This window comes from Hyla sarda, chromosome 1 (assembly GCF_029499605.1).
Source record: "Hyla sarda isolate aHylSar1 chromosome 1, aHylSar1.hap1, whole genome shotgun sequence".
Classification (NCBI taxonomy): Eukaryota; Metazoa; Chordata; class Amphibia; order Anura; family Hylidae; genus Hyla; species Hyla sarda.
Window position 1 is genome coordinate 213,885,925 of NC_079189.1, and position 18,256 is coordinate 213,904,180.

General features: G+C 43.2%; 1 protein-coding gene across 3 annotated transcripts in view; it reads left to right on the forward strand.

Annotated features, from left to right (window-relative positions):
* LOC130363096 (probable E3 ubiquitin-protein ligase HERC6) overlaps positions 1-18,256 on the forward strand; it is a 155,279-nt gene that overhangs the window by 1,222 nt on the left and 135,801 nt on the right. Inside the window, exon 1 of one of the 3 annotated variants that reach the window (XM_056568477.1) lies at positions 26-111. The exons of 1 other annotated variant lie outside the window; for it this stretch is intronic. In XM_056568477.1, the coding sequence (XP_056424452.1) occupies positions 98-111 (14 nt within the window). In that variant the 5' untranslated portion in view covers positions 26-97. Of the gene's footprint in view, positions 1-25; positions 112-18,256 lie in introns of those variants that run through there. One more of the 3 variants, XM_056568469.1, reaches the window with a different exon arrangement.

Genomic DNA, 18,256 nt, shown 5'->3' on the forward strand with positions numbered 1-18,256 from the left:
TGGTCACCAGCTCCGGCGGGAGGAGAGGTCACAGCGCATTCCTGAGACCGCGGTGTTATGTTACCCGGTGTAATGAAGACCGGACCGGGCTCACCTGATGTCACGTGTCAGGTCTGTTCGGCTATAAACGTTATATTGTACATTTCCTCACCGACCATGTTTTACATGACGACTGTCAGTGAATGGAAATAGTCTTTTAAGGACGAATGCATTTTCGATTTTTCACTTCCGTTTTTTTCTCCTCATATTCTAAGAGCCATAACTTTTTTATTTTTCCATCTACAGACCCATATAAAGACTTGTTTTTTTTGCGCTACCAATTGTACTTTATAATGACATCAATAATTTCACCACAAAATCTACAGCGAAACCAAAAAAATATTATTTGGGGGGGGCAAAATTGAACACCCCCCTTGCCATTTTGTAAATTTGTCGGCTTCCTTTTCTACGCAGTGTAGCTTTCGTTAAAAATGACACATTGGCCCAGACTTATCAAACTGTGAGCGAAAACTAGAGTGAATTTCCCACAAGAACCAATCACAGCTCAGCTTTCACTTTACCACAGCTCGTTGGCTGAGCTGTGATTGGTTTCTGTAGGAAAATCACTCCTTTTTTCTGCACATTCCGCACATTTTTGGACCTAGGTATTTTTTTATGTGTATGGCATTGACCATGCGGTTTAGCTAACCTTATATTTTAAAACTTTGGACACTTAAGTATTCTATACCATGCAATCTTTTGATTGCATATACTGATCAATGCTATGCCATATTGATCATTGTTATCGGTGCTCTGATGCTCTAGCCTGCATGGCTGGCTGGGTGCTGCAGAAGACCGAACGGACGGCGAGGCGGCAGGTAAGGGTCCTCCCGCCGTCCTCTCAGCTGATAGGGACATTGTGGTTGGTCCCGATCAGCTCTGCTCAGCTGCCGGAATACTTGTACTTTTGGTTTTGACACCACAATCAACTTTCATCATGGCATCTAAAGGGTTAATGCCGGGCAGCAACCTGATCGGCGGTGCCAGGCATTAAAGGGGTACTCCGGTGGAAAACTTTTTTTTTTAAAGTCAACTGGTGCCAGAAAGTTAAACAGATTTGTAAATTACTTCTATTAAAAAAAAATCTTTATCCTTCCAGTACTTATTAGCTGCTGAATACTACAGAGGAAATTATTTTCTTTTTGGAACACAGAGCTCTCTGCTGTCATCACTAGCACAGTGCTCTCTGCTGACATCTCTGTCCATTTTAGGAACTGTCTAGAGTAGGAGAAAATCCTAGTTGGGACCTACCTGGTTTGAAGTGTGCTCAGCTCGTGAGCACGCTTTAAACAAAGGTAACGGGACTGGGGCGTACAGGTACGTCCTCGGTCCTTAACCCCTTAAGGACTCAGCCCATTTGGGCCTTAAGGACTCCTCCTTGCCTTCTAAAAATCATAATTTCGAAGCCCTCCACATAGCACAGTCCCTGATCTATTCACCTTATATATTTTATTTTCGGAGATATATAGAAGATCTCTTTTTTCTATGGACGGGCACTGAAGAACAAGCCCACGAGTTTGTTACCACTTTAAATTCCAACATATGGGGGTTACAATTTACTTTGAATTGTGCCCCGAATAATATTAGTTTTTTAGATTTAGAAATCACAAATCAAGCTGGTCATATCTGTACTAAAACACATTTCAAGTCGGTAGACGTGAATAGTTTTTTAAACTACAATAGCGCCCACTACCCGTGTTGGCTCAAGGGGGTCCCTTTCGGACAATATTTGAGGGTCCGTAAAAATTGCACCACAAATACAGATTTTTCCACACAAGCAACAATACTGAAAAAACGATTTTTATCGAAGGGTTATCCAGCCCCCTTGTTAACACAAGCATACCATCGTGTTAAAAATAAAAAACAAAGTGATCTAGTTAAAAGAGATAAAGAACAAAATGAAAATAAAGAAGTTGATTCAGCAAAAATTAATAATCCTTTTAAATATCATTTTATAACTCATTACAATCGAGCAGCCACACAGATACATAATATTTTCAAGCGTAATTGGCATATTATTTTAAACGACCCCATTCTCAAGGATGTAGTCCCCACAAAACCTGGCATTACGTACAGGAGATCAAAACATCTCCAAAACATGATTGCCCCTAATAGATTAAAAAAATATATCTAATGATAACTCCTCCCCAATTATTTAATATCCAGGATGCACCCCCTGTGGAAAAAATAGGTGTTTATATTGTAGTATAATGGATCCCTTTACGAATAAGTTTTCTTCTACATATACAAAAAAATCATTCAATATTACCGTATATACTCGAGTATAAGCCGAGTTTTTCAGCACGATTTTTCGTGCTGAAAACATCCCCCTCGGCTTATACTCGAGTGAACTCTCCGCCCTCAGTGGTCTTCTACCTGCGGACCTCCAGATGTTTCAAAACTACAACTCCCAGCAAGCCCGGGCAGCCATCGGCTGTCGGGGCTTGCTGGAAATTGTAGCTTTGAAACCTCTGGAGGTCCGCAGGTTGAAGACCACTGCGGCCTTCGACATCATCCAGCCCCCCCCTCCCCCCCTCTCACCCCCTTTAGTTCTGTACTCACCTCCGCTCGGTGGGACGTTACGGTGCGCTGGTCCGGTGCTGCAGGACTGTCCGGTGGGGAGGTCGTCCGGTGGGATAGTGGTTCCGGGCTGCCATCTTCACCGGGGGGCCTCTTCTCCGTGCTTCGGGCCCGGCCCCGGAATAGTCACGTTGCCTTGACGACGACGCAGAGGGACGTTCATTGCCATGTCCCTCTGCGTCGTCGTCAAGGCAACGCCTCTATTCCGGGCCCGAAGCACGGAGAAGAGGCCCCCTGGTGAAGATGGCAGCCCGGAACCACTATCCCACCGGACGACCTCCCCACCGGACAGTCCTGCAGCACCGGACCAGCGCCGAGCGGAGGTGAGTACAAAACTAAAGGGGGTGAGAGAGGGGGGGGGGGCTGGAAGGCCGCAGTAGTCTTCAACCTGCGGACCTCCAGAGGTTTCAAAACTACAACTCCCAGCAAGCCCGGACAGCCGATGGCTGCCCGGGCTTGCTGGGAGTTGTAGTTTTGAAACATCTGGAGGTCCGCAGGTTGAAGACCACTGTATCAGACATTGACAAGCGGTGATGATGAAGGTGGGGGGCTGATGACATGTGGTGATGATGGGGGTGGGATTATGACAAGGGGATGATGAAGGGGGGAGGGGATGATGAAGAGGGGGTGTGGGATGATGGCAAGGGGATGATGAAGGGGGGGTGTGGGATGATAACAAGGGGGTGATTAAGGGGGGTGTGGGATGATGACAAGAGGATGATGACAGGCGGTGATGATGAAGGGGGGATGATGACAGGCGGTGATGATGAAGGGGGGATGATGACAAGGTGATGATGATGAGGGTGTTAATGACGGGGGTCTGGATGATGACAGGGGGGATGATATATTTCCCACCCTAGGCTTATACTCGAGTCAATAACTTTTCCTGGGATTTTGGGGTGAAATTAGGGGCCTCGGCTTATATTCGGGTCGGCTTATACTCGAGTATATACGGTAATCAAGTTTTGAATTGTAACACCCAGTATGCAATATATCTTCTTTCTTGCAGTTGTAAGCTTCAATATGTTGGACATGGTACATTCAGACCATGCGGTGCCGTATGTCTAAACACCGTTCGAATATTAAGAACCAATCCACATTACACAGTTTATCGCAGCATTTTACTATGGTTCACAATAATGATATTTCATCTCTACGTTTAATAATTCTTGAATCCATTCCAGTCGACAAACCCAATCGGTTCCAATATTTAATCAATAGAGAATCTTACTGGATTTTTACACTTTCAACTTTGACACCGCATGTTCTGAATGAGACCATAGAGAATGCTCATTAATATATCCTACCATTCTCTCTGGCCGCATTCCCTTCTCTCCCATTCTTTCCCCCCGTCCCCCTTTCTTGATCCTTTCCCTCCTCCCCTTTGTTTGTTACAGATTTTTGTGTTGAATTTTTTAATATAATTTTTTATGTATAAAAAATTTTTTTTTTATATAATCTTCCAAATATGCTTACATTGTATACACATATTTATACATCTATTATTCTTTTGTATATTCTTTTTTGTTAGCTTATAAGTCTCGTGGTTTGAATACATTCGAAAAAATGTTTAGTAACCATGTATATATATGGTCTACATTTGTAAATGCATTTTCTCCAGCACTCATTGGTCCGCGGTGATTAACCCGTCCCTGCTGTGACTAATTAGTGCTAGGATAGAAGGCACCATTGTACTGTTTTTACCTATGCCTGATGAAGCTGCTGAGGCAGTGAAACGCGTTGCATTCTGGGAAATAAAATACCTTGGCTTTTATCTACCTGTTGCCTGTGTCCTGCGCCACGTTGAGCCGGCGTCTCTCCTGAAGCTTCTTTCTCCCCATTACCATTATTGACCGGAGGGCTGCGGACACTTTTATATTATATGCTCACCATTGTTGTGTATGTGGGTACACAACTTTACCAGGTGAGCGACTTTCATGTTTTTTAATTTTCACGCAATCCTCTTTTAGCACATCATAACTGTTACGCCGAGCGCTCCGGGTCCCCGCTCCTCCCCGGAGCGCTCGCAGCATCCTCTCATTCGCAGCGCCCCGGTCAGACCTGCTGACCGGGTGCGCTGCAATATCACTCCCAGCCGGGATGCGATTCGCGACGCGGGAGGCGCCCGCTCGCGATGCGCGTCCCGGCTCCCGTACCTGACCCGTTCCCCGTCTGTCTTGTCCCGGTGCGCGCGGCCCCGCTCCTTAGGGCACGCCGGGTCTCTGCAATTTAAAGGGCCACTGCGCCACTGATTGGCGCAGCAGGCCTAATCAGTGTTATCACCTGTGCACTCCCTACTTAAAGCTCACTTCCCCTGCACTCCCTCGCCGGATCTTGTTGCCCTTGTGCCAGTGAAAGCGTTCCCTTGTGTGTTCCTAGCCTGTGTTCCAGACCTCCTGCCGTTGCCCCTGACTACGATCCTTGCTGCCTGCCCAGACCTTCTGCTACGTCCGACCTTGCTCTTGTCTACTCCCTTGTACCGCGCCTATCTTCAGCAGTCAGAGAGGTTGAGCCGTTGCTGGTGGATACGACCTGGTTGCTACTGCCGCTGCAAGACCATCCCGCTTTGCGGCGGGCTCTGGTGAATACCAGAAGCAACTTAGAACCGGTCCACCAACACGGTCCACGCCAATCCCTCTCTGGCACAGAGGATCCACCTCCAGCCAGCCGAATCGTGACAATAACTCTTTTATATTTTCATCCACAGACTAGTATGAGGACTTGTTTTTTGCGCGACCGGTTGTCCTTTGTAATGAAATCACTCATTTTACCATAAAATGTATGGTGCAACCCCAAAAATACTATTTGTGTGGGGAAATGGATAAGAAAACCGCAATTTAGCAAAATTTGGAAGGTTTTGTTTTCATGCTGTACACTTTACGGTAAAATAGACCTGTTTTCTTTATCCTGTGGGTTAATTCTATTAAAATGATACCCATGATTACATACTTTTCAATTATTATACTGCTTAAAAAAAAATCACAAACTTTTTAACCAAATTAGTGCGTTTAAAATCCCTCTATTTTGCTGACCTATAACTTTTTCATTTTTCCGTATAAGCGGCAGTATGAGGGCTCATTTTTAACACAGTGACCTGTACTTTTTAGTGATACAACATTTGCATATATATATATATTTTATTTGGAATAAAATGTCATAAAAAAGCAATTTTGGAGTTAATTTTTTTACGTTCACGCCGTTCACCGTACGGGATAATAATGTCATATTTTAATAGTTCGGATATTTACGCACGCGGCAATACCAAATATGTTTATAAAAAATTTTTTTTACACTTTTTGGGGGTAAAATGGGGAAAAACTGACAATTTACATTTTTATTGGGGGAGGGGATTTTTCAAATTTTTTTTACTTTTATTTTTACACTTTAACCCCTTAAGGACCAAGGACGTACCGGTACGTCCTTGGTCCTGCTCTCCTGATATAACGTGGGGTTACACAGTAACCCCGCGTCATATCACGGCGGGCCCGGCGTCAGTGAAGCCGGGACCCGCCTCTAATAGCGTGCAGCGCTGATCGCGGCGCTGCGCGCTATTAACCCTTTAGCCGCGCGCTCAGAGCTGAGCCGCACGGCTAAAAGCGAAAGTGAAAGTTGCCGGCTAGCTCAGTCGGGCTGTTCGGGATAGCCACGGCTAATCGCGGCATCCCGAACAGCTTACAGGACAGCGGGAGGGCCCCTACCTGCCTCCTCGCTGTCTGATCGCCGAATGACTGCTCAGTGCCTGAGATCCAGGCATGAGCAGTCATGCGGCAGAATCGTTGATCACTGGTTTCTTATAAGAAACCAGTGATCAATGATGATCAGTGTGTGCAGTGTTATAGGTCCCTATGGGAGCTATAACACTGCAAAATAAAAAGTGAAAAAAAAGTGAATAAAGATCATTTAACCCCTCCCCTATTAAAAGTTTGAATCACCCCCCTTTTCCAATAAAAAAAAAAAACACAGTGTAAATAAAAATAAACATATATGGTATCACCGCGTGCGGAAATGTCCGAATTATAAAAATATATCATTAATTAACCGCTCAGTCAATGGCGTGCGCGCAAAAAAATTCCAAAGTCCAAAATAGTGCGTTTTTGGTCACTTTTTATATAAGTCCTATCAATGCAAAAATGGTACCGTTAAAAACTTCAGATCACGGCGCAAAAAATGAGCCCTCATACCGCCTCATACACGGAAAAATTAAAAAGTTATAGGGGTCAGAAGATGACAATTTTAAACGTATTAATTTTCCTGCATGTAGTTATGATTTTTTCCAGAAGTCCGACAAAATCAAACCTATATAAGTAGGGTATCATTTTAATCGTATGGACCTACAAAATAAAGATAAGGTGTCATTTTTACCGAAAAATGTACTACGTAGAAACGGAAGCCCCCAAAAGTTACAAAACAGCGTTTTTTTTCAATTTTGTCGCACAATGATTTTTTTTCCGTTTCACCGTACATTTTTGGGCAAAATGACTGACGTCATTACAAAGTAAGATTTTTAGGTGCAAAATTGAAAGAGTTATGATTTTTTAAAGGCAAGGAGCAAATAACGAAAATGCAAAAATGGAAAAAACCCCGGTCCTTAAGGGGTTAATAGTCCCCATAGGGGAGTATTTATAGCAATCATTTGATTGCTAATACTGTTCAGTGCTATGTATAGGACATAGCACTGCTCAGTATTATTGGTCATCTTCTGCTCTGGTCTGCTCAATCTCAGACCAGAGCAGAAGACCCGTGGAAGGCAGCGGAGGCAGGTGAGGGGACCTCCGTTCTGGTTGATCGGATCTGTATTGATAACGGCATCTGAGGGGTTAATGGAGGACATCCGCCATTACCAGCAGATACTTGGCTGCATGATGCGAGCATCGCTCTGATGCTCGCAGTCATGTATAGGGCGTAAATGTACGTCCTGGTGCGTTAAGTACCACCACACCAGGACGTACAGTTACGTCCTGCGTCGTTAAGGGGTTAAGGACTAGGACGCAAGGGCGTACAGGTACACATCCTTAACAGGTTAAAAGTTTAGTTTGGTGACAGGTACTCTTTAAAAAAATTATTCTTCTGACCCCTATAACTTTTTTACTTTTCCGTAAATGGGGATGTGTGTAGGCGATCAGGTACCATTTTTGTTTGTTTTGATCACCTTTTATAAATTTTTTATGGAATATGAAGCAACAAAAAATACGTAATTCTGGTATTTTGGTATTTTTTTATGCATATGCTATTACCCGTGCGGTTCAATTAACGTAATATTTAATAGTTCAGATGTTTATGCACATGATGATACCACATATGTTTATGTTTATTTTTGTTTACATAATTTTATTTAAAAAAAAAAAGGGGGGCCAAACTATTATTAGGGAAGGGGTTAATTCACATTTATTAAAAATGTTTTAAAACCTTTTTAGGGTAGGGTCACAGAGAACAAATATGCAGCATATTTAACATTGTGGTTCCGCCCTACAGTGTGCCTCCAGCTATGCCTGCCTGCTCGTAGTGGCAATCCGCCCCTACGAGCAGACATTCAGCGATCTTCGAGTCGCCGCACGCATGCAGAGTGTACTCGCAGACATCGCAGCCTCTCCGCCTGCTCTCTGAGCTAGGCCGAGAGCAACCGGGATGTGTGCAAGTACACTGCACATGCGCTCATTGACTCGCAAAACACAGTGGGGGAGATTTATCAGTGGGGGTTAGGCTGGTCTATTGTGCGCCTAATTTATCAAAAGGCGTACGGCTCTTGATAAATTCTGTGCACGTACTCCGGGAATTATGGTTTAGACATTATTTAAACCTGCACCAAACGTGTCTGACATTTTGGCGTACTTTCAGCCGATGCGACTTGTCACTGAAAAGTCGCTTTTGATAAATTCAGCACCAATGCATTTTTCTGTCTAAAATAGACTAGAATGCATCATATTCTTAAAATCCTCTAAAGCAAAAGTCGCAGAAAAGTCACACATATTTAGACTGCGACTTTCTGTGTGACAAATTAAGACAGGAAAAACCAGTGTAAAAATCTCCCCCAGTGTTTCTGCTCGTACCGGGGGATTGCTGCTATGAGCAGCCGCAGTTGGAAGAACACTGTAGGGTCTATCATTAGCAGATCTGTAGCGTAAAATAAGCTGTGGATCCATTCCGTGTGACCCTATCCTTATACTATTTTTTAGTCCTCATAGGGGACTGTTACATACAATCCTTTGATTGCATACACTGGTCAATGCTATGCCATTGCACAGCATTGATCAGTGTTCTCGGCACTCAATTGCTCCAACCTGCCATGGCTTCCTGCAGCAATCGAATGACGAGGAGGCAGGGAAGGGGCCCCCGCCATCTTCTCAGCTGATCGGGACCACATGATTTCAATGTGGTGTCCCAATCAGCCTGACTGAGCAGCTGGGATCATTATTTTTACATTTTAGACACTGCAGCTTTGATTGTGACATCTAAGGAGTTAATGCCGAACATCACGGGACCATCCCGCTATGGCATGTGCTTTTATGAGCATGCGTCATAAAAAGGGAGCAGACACAGGACCTGATACAACAAGGTGTTTGCTTCTATTGCAGTGGTCTCCAAACTGGCCCTCACTGGGAGTTGTGGAAGTATACAGTCCTCTGACTAACCTGGAATCCAGGATGATATATTGTAGCAAACCATCAAGTCAGGAGAGAGATATCTGCTACAGGGGCTAAGGAAGACTGGATACAATTGAAGCATACCCTCAGCAGTGAGTAGCAGTAAGGTCCCATTCAGATTATGGAATTTCAGCCTGACGATATTCCGGACAGAGATTCTGTGTGCAGCAGGCACCACCAAAGTCAATCGGTGCTGTCCTCATTGATGGCGATGCAGCCCACACAGAATTTAGTCAAAATAATGAACATGTTCATTCAAGCGGAAGAACCTGGAATCCTAAAATTGTGCAGTGTGCACTGTGCAGCAGAATCCCATTGAAAACAATTGGAGGCTGCTGCATCAGAATTTCTGAGTAATTTTTTCAGCTCAGAAATTCGGCATTGTAAATGGCCCTAAGAGATTTCCATCTCAGAATGCAGTAAGCACATATTGCCTGGTGGTTACTGTAGTGGTGTGAGTCAGATATATAATGGTGTTATCCAAATAAATATACACAGACATAGTGAGTCTGATCAACTTCTTTACAGAGAAAGGAGGCAAATATAACTGGCAGGACAAGGCAAAATAATCATCCGCAGAGTGAACATGGATCAGGATTCTAAATCGATCAATGCACTAACATCTACTATGGCACTGACTATATACATTGCATACATCACGTACAATTCTGCTTGAGGCAAGGTGATAGATGAATGGAATCATTTTTTACAAGCAAGCACTCTAACGTCTCCGATCTGACTGCCAGACACTGTTATGTGTACACATCCTCCCAGGCCTCTCTATTGTAATGCAATAAACACCTGACTGTTTACATGTGATGCCTAGTGCAAATGTACCAGCTGCTACGCTGAACTTACCAAAGTATTATAAGACTTGTTGGACAGTAAAATGTGTTTGTGCGAACAGCCTGTATAACTGTATTTTCTACATTGCATATGCATACATTTCAAATCCACTTTTGCCAGAAAGATACAGATTTGTAAACAACTTTGAAAATCTTAAAGGGGAACTCTGGTACATAAGTATATATCCCCTATCCACAGGATCCTGTATATAGGAGATAAGTGTCTGATTGCGGCTGGTCCAACTGCTGGGACCCCCGCGATCTCCCTTGCAACGGAGCACAAATGCTCTGTGCACTGATTACTGTCGACCACAGCACAAAGCGGTGGCCGACTCACCCCCTCCATGTATCTCTATGGGAGAGCAAGAGATACAGCCACCGGACACCCCGTGACACTTATCCCCTATCCACAGGATTATGTGGATAAGAGATACTTTCATATATACCGAAGTTTCCCTTAACCCCTTAAAGACTTAGGGTTTTTCCGTTTTTGCACTTTCGTTTTTTCCTCCTTACCTTTTAAAAATCATAACCCTTTCAATTTTCCACCTAAAAATGCATATTATGGCTTATTTTTTGCATCACCAATTCTACTTTCCAGTGACATTAGTCATTTTACCCAAAAATTCACGGCGAAACGGAAAAAAAAATCATTTGCGACAAAATCGAAGAAAAAACGCCATTTTGTAACTTTTGGGGGCTTCCGTTTCTACGCAGTAAATATTTCAGTAAAAATGACACCTGATCTTTATTCTGTAGGTCCATACGATTAAAATGATACCCTACTTATATAGGTTTGATTTTGTCATTCTTCTGGAAAAAATCATAACTACATGCAGGAAAATTTATACGTTTAAAAATGTCCTCTTCTGACCCCTATAACTTTTTTATTTTTCCACGTACAGGGCGGTATGAGGGCTAATTTTTTGCGCCGTGATCTGAAGTTTTTAACGTTATGATTTTTGTTTTGATCGGACTTTTTGATCACTTTTTATTCATTTTTAATGGTATAAAAAGTGACCAAAATAAGTTTTTTTGGATTTTGGAATTTTTTCGCACGTACGCCATTGACCGTGCAGTTTAATTAATGATATATTTTTATAGGACATTAACGCACGCGGCGATACCACATATGTTTTTATTTTTATTTACACAGTTTTATTTATTTTTTGATCTCCTATGCTGATCACTGGCGTGTATTAACACGCCTGCGATCAGTGTTATCGGCACTTGACTGCTCCTGCCTGGATCTCAGGCACGGAGCAGTCATTCGTCGATCGGACACCGAGGAGGCAGGTAAGGGCCCTCCCGGTGTCCTGTAAGCTGTTCGGGACGCCGCGTCGGTCCCGAACAGCCCGACTGACTAGCTGGGATACTTTCACTTTCGCTTTAGAAGCAGCGGTCAGCTTTGACCGCTGCTTCTAAAGGGTTAATACCGCACATTGCCGCGATCGGCGATGTGTGGTATTAGCCGCGGGTCCCGGCCGTTGATGAGCGCCGGGACCGACACGATGTGATGCGGGGTCGCGCTGCGACCCCGCTTCATATTTCGGTAGCCGGCGCAGGACGTAAATATACGTCCTGCATCGTTAAGGGGTTAACCTTTCAGTATTTATCAGCTGCTTTATTCTCCAGAAGAAGTTGTGTCGTTCTTTCCAGTCTGACAACAGTGTTCTCTTATGTCACCTCTGTTCGTTCAAGAACTGTCCACAGCAGGAGCAAATCCCTATAGCAAATCTCTCCTGCTCTGGACAGTTCCTGATACAGACAGAGGTGGCAGCAGAGAGCACTGTGGTCAAACCTGAAATTTACAAGTCTGTATGCAGAAGTTCCCTGTCTCCGATCGTCTATAAGAAGTATGTGAAGTGAAGTTCTACACGTTTTTTAGCCCCAGTCAACACCCTGTGAGAATCCTTGTTCAGTTAGCTCAAGAAATTAGAACACCAGCTAGTGCCTCAGAGAGTCAATTACATCTGCCTACATCTGCAGTAGACATATACAAGCACAAGAAAGCACCCGAGTAAAATGCATCTGCTAAAAGCGTCGTCTGCAAACAACGCATAATAGTTAAGGAACCTTAGAATTCTGCTCCTCCTGAAACTAAAGCCACTTGTCACATTCTCCCAGACCACCACATACCAAGTTTTGAGCTGTAAATAGCAGGAAAAAAAACTGAGTAAAGAGAAGAAAGGCTGAAAAAAAGCTAAGAAACATCATGTGAGCATAGCCATAGGTTGCATTGCATAAAAAATTTGCTACTTTTTACCACCAAAAAACTGAAAAGCCAATGATACATTCCTCCATTTGAATAGGTGTTTGTTGAACCTCCATTCAGCCAACAGTTACCTTTCCTGACCACCTCATACATGTGCATGTCCTACATAGATTTATACTTCTGGTTAAAAACTGCACGAAAACTGGTATTAAAAATAAATGCATGTGTGATTCTAGCCTAACAGAGCTGGAACTTCTCCCAAAGTTTTTTTCCTCTTTCCCTATAAAAACTCTGATACCATAAATAGTGTTCTCTAAAGTAACAGTAGTGTTCAAGCTGAAGCAGCAGTTTACTGACTTCTTGCACAGGTTTAGAAGGAATAATATTTTTTTGACAGACCAGTCAAAACTGATACCCAAGAACTGAAACCAAAAAGTAATATTGCTATATCTAGCAGACACTTGACCTATACACTCCCAGACTCCCCTAATCTTACTCCTCTTCGTGCAGTATGCTTGATGTGATGGATTAAACAGGACCCACAACAGCTAATAATGTGACAGCGGGTTCAGGTTCTCATAAGTCAGGCAGCAGCAGATCTTTATAGCACATGACAGGAACACACCCATCTCTAGAGTAAAGCAAGCAGATAGGCGTTGTGCGAATATGACTATGCCACTGGCCAGTTCCCTGCCAATAAACAAAAGCATGTTATCGGCATTTACATGGGCTGTATTCAAACAGGGCTCGACTTCAGTAGAAAACCTGTGACGAATGTATTGAAATTCAGATTGGAGAAGTAAACCTCCTTGGCCTCCAACAGCCATACACAAGTAAAGAGCGAACAGGCTGTTAAAGGGGTACTCCGGTGCAAAACATCTTATCCCCTATCAAAAGGATAGGGGATAAGATGTTAGATCGCGGGAGTCCCACTGTTGGGGACCCCCGCAATCTCCGGGCCGGCAGCAGCGGCATCGGGAACACGGAAGCGTGGAGCTCCCATGTTCGTCGCGCCACGCCCCCTCCATTAATGTCTATGGGAGGGAGCGTGACGGCTAGTAGGTAGCCGTCACGCCTTATCCCCTATCCTTTTGATAGGGGATAAGATGTTTTGCGCTGGAGTACCCCTTTAACATACACTGCTTGCCGAGATTTGCGCTTGCTTAGAGACAGACTGGGCTGATATAATAGGGCCCTTCCTGCCTCCTGTCCTGGCAATCCTTTCATTGCCAGATGCCCAGTTTTAGGAGACACAGGTATTGACCAATGTAAATATATAACAGTAACCATAGTAAGAGCCTGTCAAAGGGGGATGCAAAATTCTGAGCCACTCGCCCCCATCATTGCGCTGTTGTGGGTCGCAAAGGAAGGTGAGAAAGCTGTACCCCCCTGTGATACAATGAGGTTCTCCAGGCTTTTTTTTATTGACGGCCTTTTGTTTGAATAGGACATGAAGTAAGGGCTTTCTGGGACTTGTAGTAGATATGGTCAATTTAATGCAGGCCACGTTGACTTGACAAATGATGACTGTGACTGACTTGACTAATGACTGACAATACTGAGACTGTGGTTTACTTGTAGCTGCTTGTGGCTGCAGGCTGGACTTGAGGCCTCCTATGACTCTGGACACTCTCTAGGACTCGACTTGACCTCAGCAAAGACTTGTAAGGAAAGAGCGAGCTAGCTCCTCCCAGGGCTTATATGGGGGAGACTAGCAGGGAGCCCATAGGTCACCCCTGGGATCACCTGGTCACTGATACCTCCTGGGTAACAATCACATGACAAGTCACATGGTAAACAGTCTTAAAGTGACAATGCTTTCTGAACATATTACATGGTATAATACATTAGAAACATATTTACATGGAGGGACAGATGCAAGGGGGCCCAGGGGACATTGTAGGGAGGCTGCCCGACAGGGCAGCAAGAGTACGGGGTAACACCTCCCATACTGGGCCACCACAAGTGATTACATTAGTGTGTATCAGGTATTGCTACAGAAGCGGCCCTAATATTTTATAATAAAGATCAGGTTTGGATAGGATAGGTACAATGTAAAATGTAAACTTTATTTTCAATTGTGGTATGTGTTTGGTGTGACTTTTTTATACTGCTGTCCGATGTTGGTAACTGGGTTGCGGTGCCCAATTAGTAATAAAGGAGTAATTATATAAGCAAGTGCACTTCCTCTTACTCCTAAACTGGAAAAAAGGGGCCCATATATGACGGAGTGTGAGTATTCTCCAGACACTTCTGCCCTTTGTGTGTCATGTTACGGCAACATTGTGCAGCTATTGAATATCGTATGTGAGCATGGTTTCACCTGCATGCAATCACCTGGCTAGCACCCCGCCCCTAAGGTCTTGGAAGGCATCTTTCTGAGACATGCAGAGGGCAGAAGTGAGCACAAAACAGCAGAACAGGTAAGGAGGAGGATAAAAAGTTGCTTTGTGATTTCAGTCCAGGGTACAACATGTATCGATAGCATACTGTGGCGCTGATTTACAATTGTAAACCCAACATGTTCATTGTGCAAGAAATTCTGTCTGCGCCAGAAATGAAGAACCCGACCAACTCTCCATTTTACTGAGCAAACCCGAAAAAGGGGGGCGTCTGCCGGGAAAAGGGAGTGTGGTCACAGAAAAGGGGCGTGATCCCAACATTTTCACAAAAACATTATTACTAAGGTTTCCACAGAAAATGCGTTGGATTTGAGCTGAGGAAAACTACAGTTCAGAACATGTGTACAAAAGCAAAATGTAGGAAAAGTGCAAAATGTAGGGAAACCTTAGTAAATACTAGGGGTGTGAATCGCCAAGAATTTGGCGATTCGATTCGAATCGCGATACCAGTGTGGCGATTCGATATATCGCGATACCGTCTAGGTGACGATACATCGCGATATATCGCCCACCTGGGAGCATTCATAGATCCCAATAGACGCCGCTGTCAGCTTTGACAGCGGCGATCTAGTACTCCGGTGCTGCAAAATAAAATAAAACACACTTTCTCTTACCTGCCAACGAGCCCGCGGAGCTCCGGTACACTCCGGTACAGGTGTTCGGTCCCCGGGCTGTATTCTTCTTACTTCCTGTTAGTCCGGCGCGTCACATGGAGCTTCAGCCTATCACCAGCGGAGGCGGGACATCGCTGCGGCTGGTGATTGGCTGAAGCTCCATGTGACGTGCCGGACTAACAGGAAGTAAGAAGAATACAGCCCGGGGACCGAACACCTGTACCGGAGCTCCGCGGGCTCGTTGGCAGGTAAGAAAAGTGCGTTTTATTAAAAATTCCACATCCCTAAAAGAATCGATTCAAAAATATTTTGAATCGATTCTGTATCGGCAAATGAAAAATCGCGATTATCGCGAGAATCGATTTTTTCTTACATCCCTAGTAAATACCGTGGCAAAAAAAATTGTAGAGAATTAAAACCCACAAAGAAAACTACACTCCACTCTCAGTAGATCGGGGCCTGTATGTTTGAGGAAACAGAGTTGGGTACATAAGGGTGAAGCCACATAATATTCATAATAATAATATTTTTTAATACCGCGCCAACATATTCTGCAGAACTTTACATGAGCAGCATACTGCATGTGGTTTAAAATCTGGCAGCTTTTGGCAAGATGCTTTTATAACTTCACCCTAATGTACACTCAGTTTATATATGCTGGATCAATACAGATTCATACAGAACCCAACAGAAAATATCGGAGTCATGTTGGGTTACAGCATTTTTGTGGGTTCCTTATTGCAGCTCTTATCATGGCTGTATGCATTAGGTGTTGGTAGTTTCATTGAAAATGTCTAGATAAAAGAAACCACATAAAGCTTATAAATCTACTGCTTCTCCTTTTTGCAGCAGGTCCCGATCAGCTAGAATGCTAGCGGAGGTCCACTCACCTCTCTCTGTCGCGTCCGATCAGCGTTTGATTGCTCCAAGCCTGAGCTACAGGCTTGAGCAATCGAGCCCCTAGAACGTTGATCCATGCAAAGCTATGGCTTTGCAGGGATCAGGGTAAAAGATCAGTGTGTGCAGTGTTATGGCCCCCTATGGGAGCTATAACACTGCAAAAAAAAAAAAGTTAATAAAGGTTATTTAACCCTTTCCCTAATAAAAGTTTGAATGACCCCGCTTTTCCCATAAAAAAAAACCTGTAAATAAAGATAAACATATGTGGTATCGCCGCCCGCGTAAATGTCCGAACTATAAAAATATATCGTTAATTAAATCACACGGTCAATGGCGTACGCACCAAAAAAATCCAAAGTCCAAAATAGCGTCTTTTTGGTCACTTTTTGTATCATAAAAAAATGAATAAAAAGCAATCAAAAAGTCCGATCAATGCAAAAATTGTACCGATAAAAACTTCAGAACACGGTGCAAGAAATGAGTCCTCATACCGCCCTGTACGCGGAAAAATAAAAAAAGTTATAGTGGTCAGAAGATGAGAATATTAAACGTATAAATTGTCCTGCATGTAGTTATGATTTTTTTCAGAAGTACGACAAAATCAAACCTATATAAGTAGGGTATCATTTTAACCGTATGGACCTACAAAATAAAGATAAGGTGTAATTTTTACCGAAAAATGCACTGCGTAGAAACGGAAGCCCCCAAAAGTTACAAAATGGCATTTTTTCTTCAATTTTGTCGCACGATGATTTTTTTTTCCGTTTCACCGTGGATTTTTTGGTAAAATGACTAATGTCCCTGCAAAGTAGAATTGGTGGCGCAAAAAATAAGCCATCAAATGGAATTTTATGTCCAAAATTTAAAGCGTTATGATTTTTAGAAGGTGATGAGGAAAAAATTAAAATGCAAAAACAGAAAAACACTGAGTCCTTAAGGGGTTAAGTGCAAACCGAATCTTTGGAACAGAGAAGCCAGAAAATACACTGAGAAACCAAAAAGTACTTATTGGGCATCAGGTGAGAACATCAACATCCATTACACTTGTTAAGTATCTCCATCTATGGCTTATATATACACTGTAGAAATAGCATGTGGCAACCCTTTGTTTAATCTGTACTTATATTGACCAATGGTCATGGAAAGCAAGGGAAAAAAACTCCAGGCCTTTTTGTCTTGGGTGACAGATTAGATACCATAATAGGGGAGGGGGGCAGTTTTTATCTACCTCTGGTGACTCCACTCTTGTATGTACGCTACTGATGGCACTCTAACAGTTACCCTATTTACTATGCATAACAGATAAAAAATTATTCTTTATAGGGTGAATATATTTATTAGGTTTACCTTCTAAAAATATTAACATTCTAAATACATTTCTATAATAATAATATTATTGTTAATAATATTCATAATATTGTATTAGTAAGATGGACTATTATAGAATGTCTTGTGCCGCCTCTTTACGTATTTATGTGTTTTGCAAAAGTGGAGAAGTCAATGAGCCCTTGTTCTGTGAAAAAAAGTATCACTTAGGTCGCTGGGCGTCTTCTGGGAAGTATCCAATCAGGAGTGGCAGAAAATTTTACTGAAAAGAGTTACAGTTGCTAGGTGAAGAATAGAGAACTGGCTGTCAGGAGCAATGCTGTATACAGACTGGAAATAAGCAAACAGACTTTTGTCTCTATTTCAAAGAGTCATTTTAGTTAATACACTGGATTATAAGAGGAGAGTTAACCCCCATCCCTTACAATGCACTGGATCGTGTCCATTTAACTTGGCAATATTAAGTTGACCATCTATCTCTCCCTGTGATATCAATAAATGGCTCTGCCATCGCCCTGGAACAACTAAAGGGCACTGTGGGTGAGAAAGACTTCTTGAACTGTGAACCTGTGTGGAAGATGAGAGTAACAGCCATGGAAAGAACTGGAGAAAGATAGTGTGCTGATGGAACAGCAGGGGTTAAGCCCTGGAAAAAAAAAAGTGTGGGCACTCAACCGAGATTCTTGCTAATGGG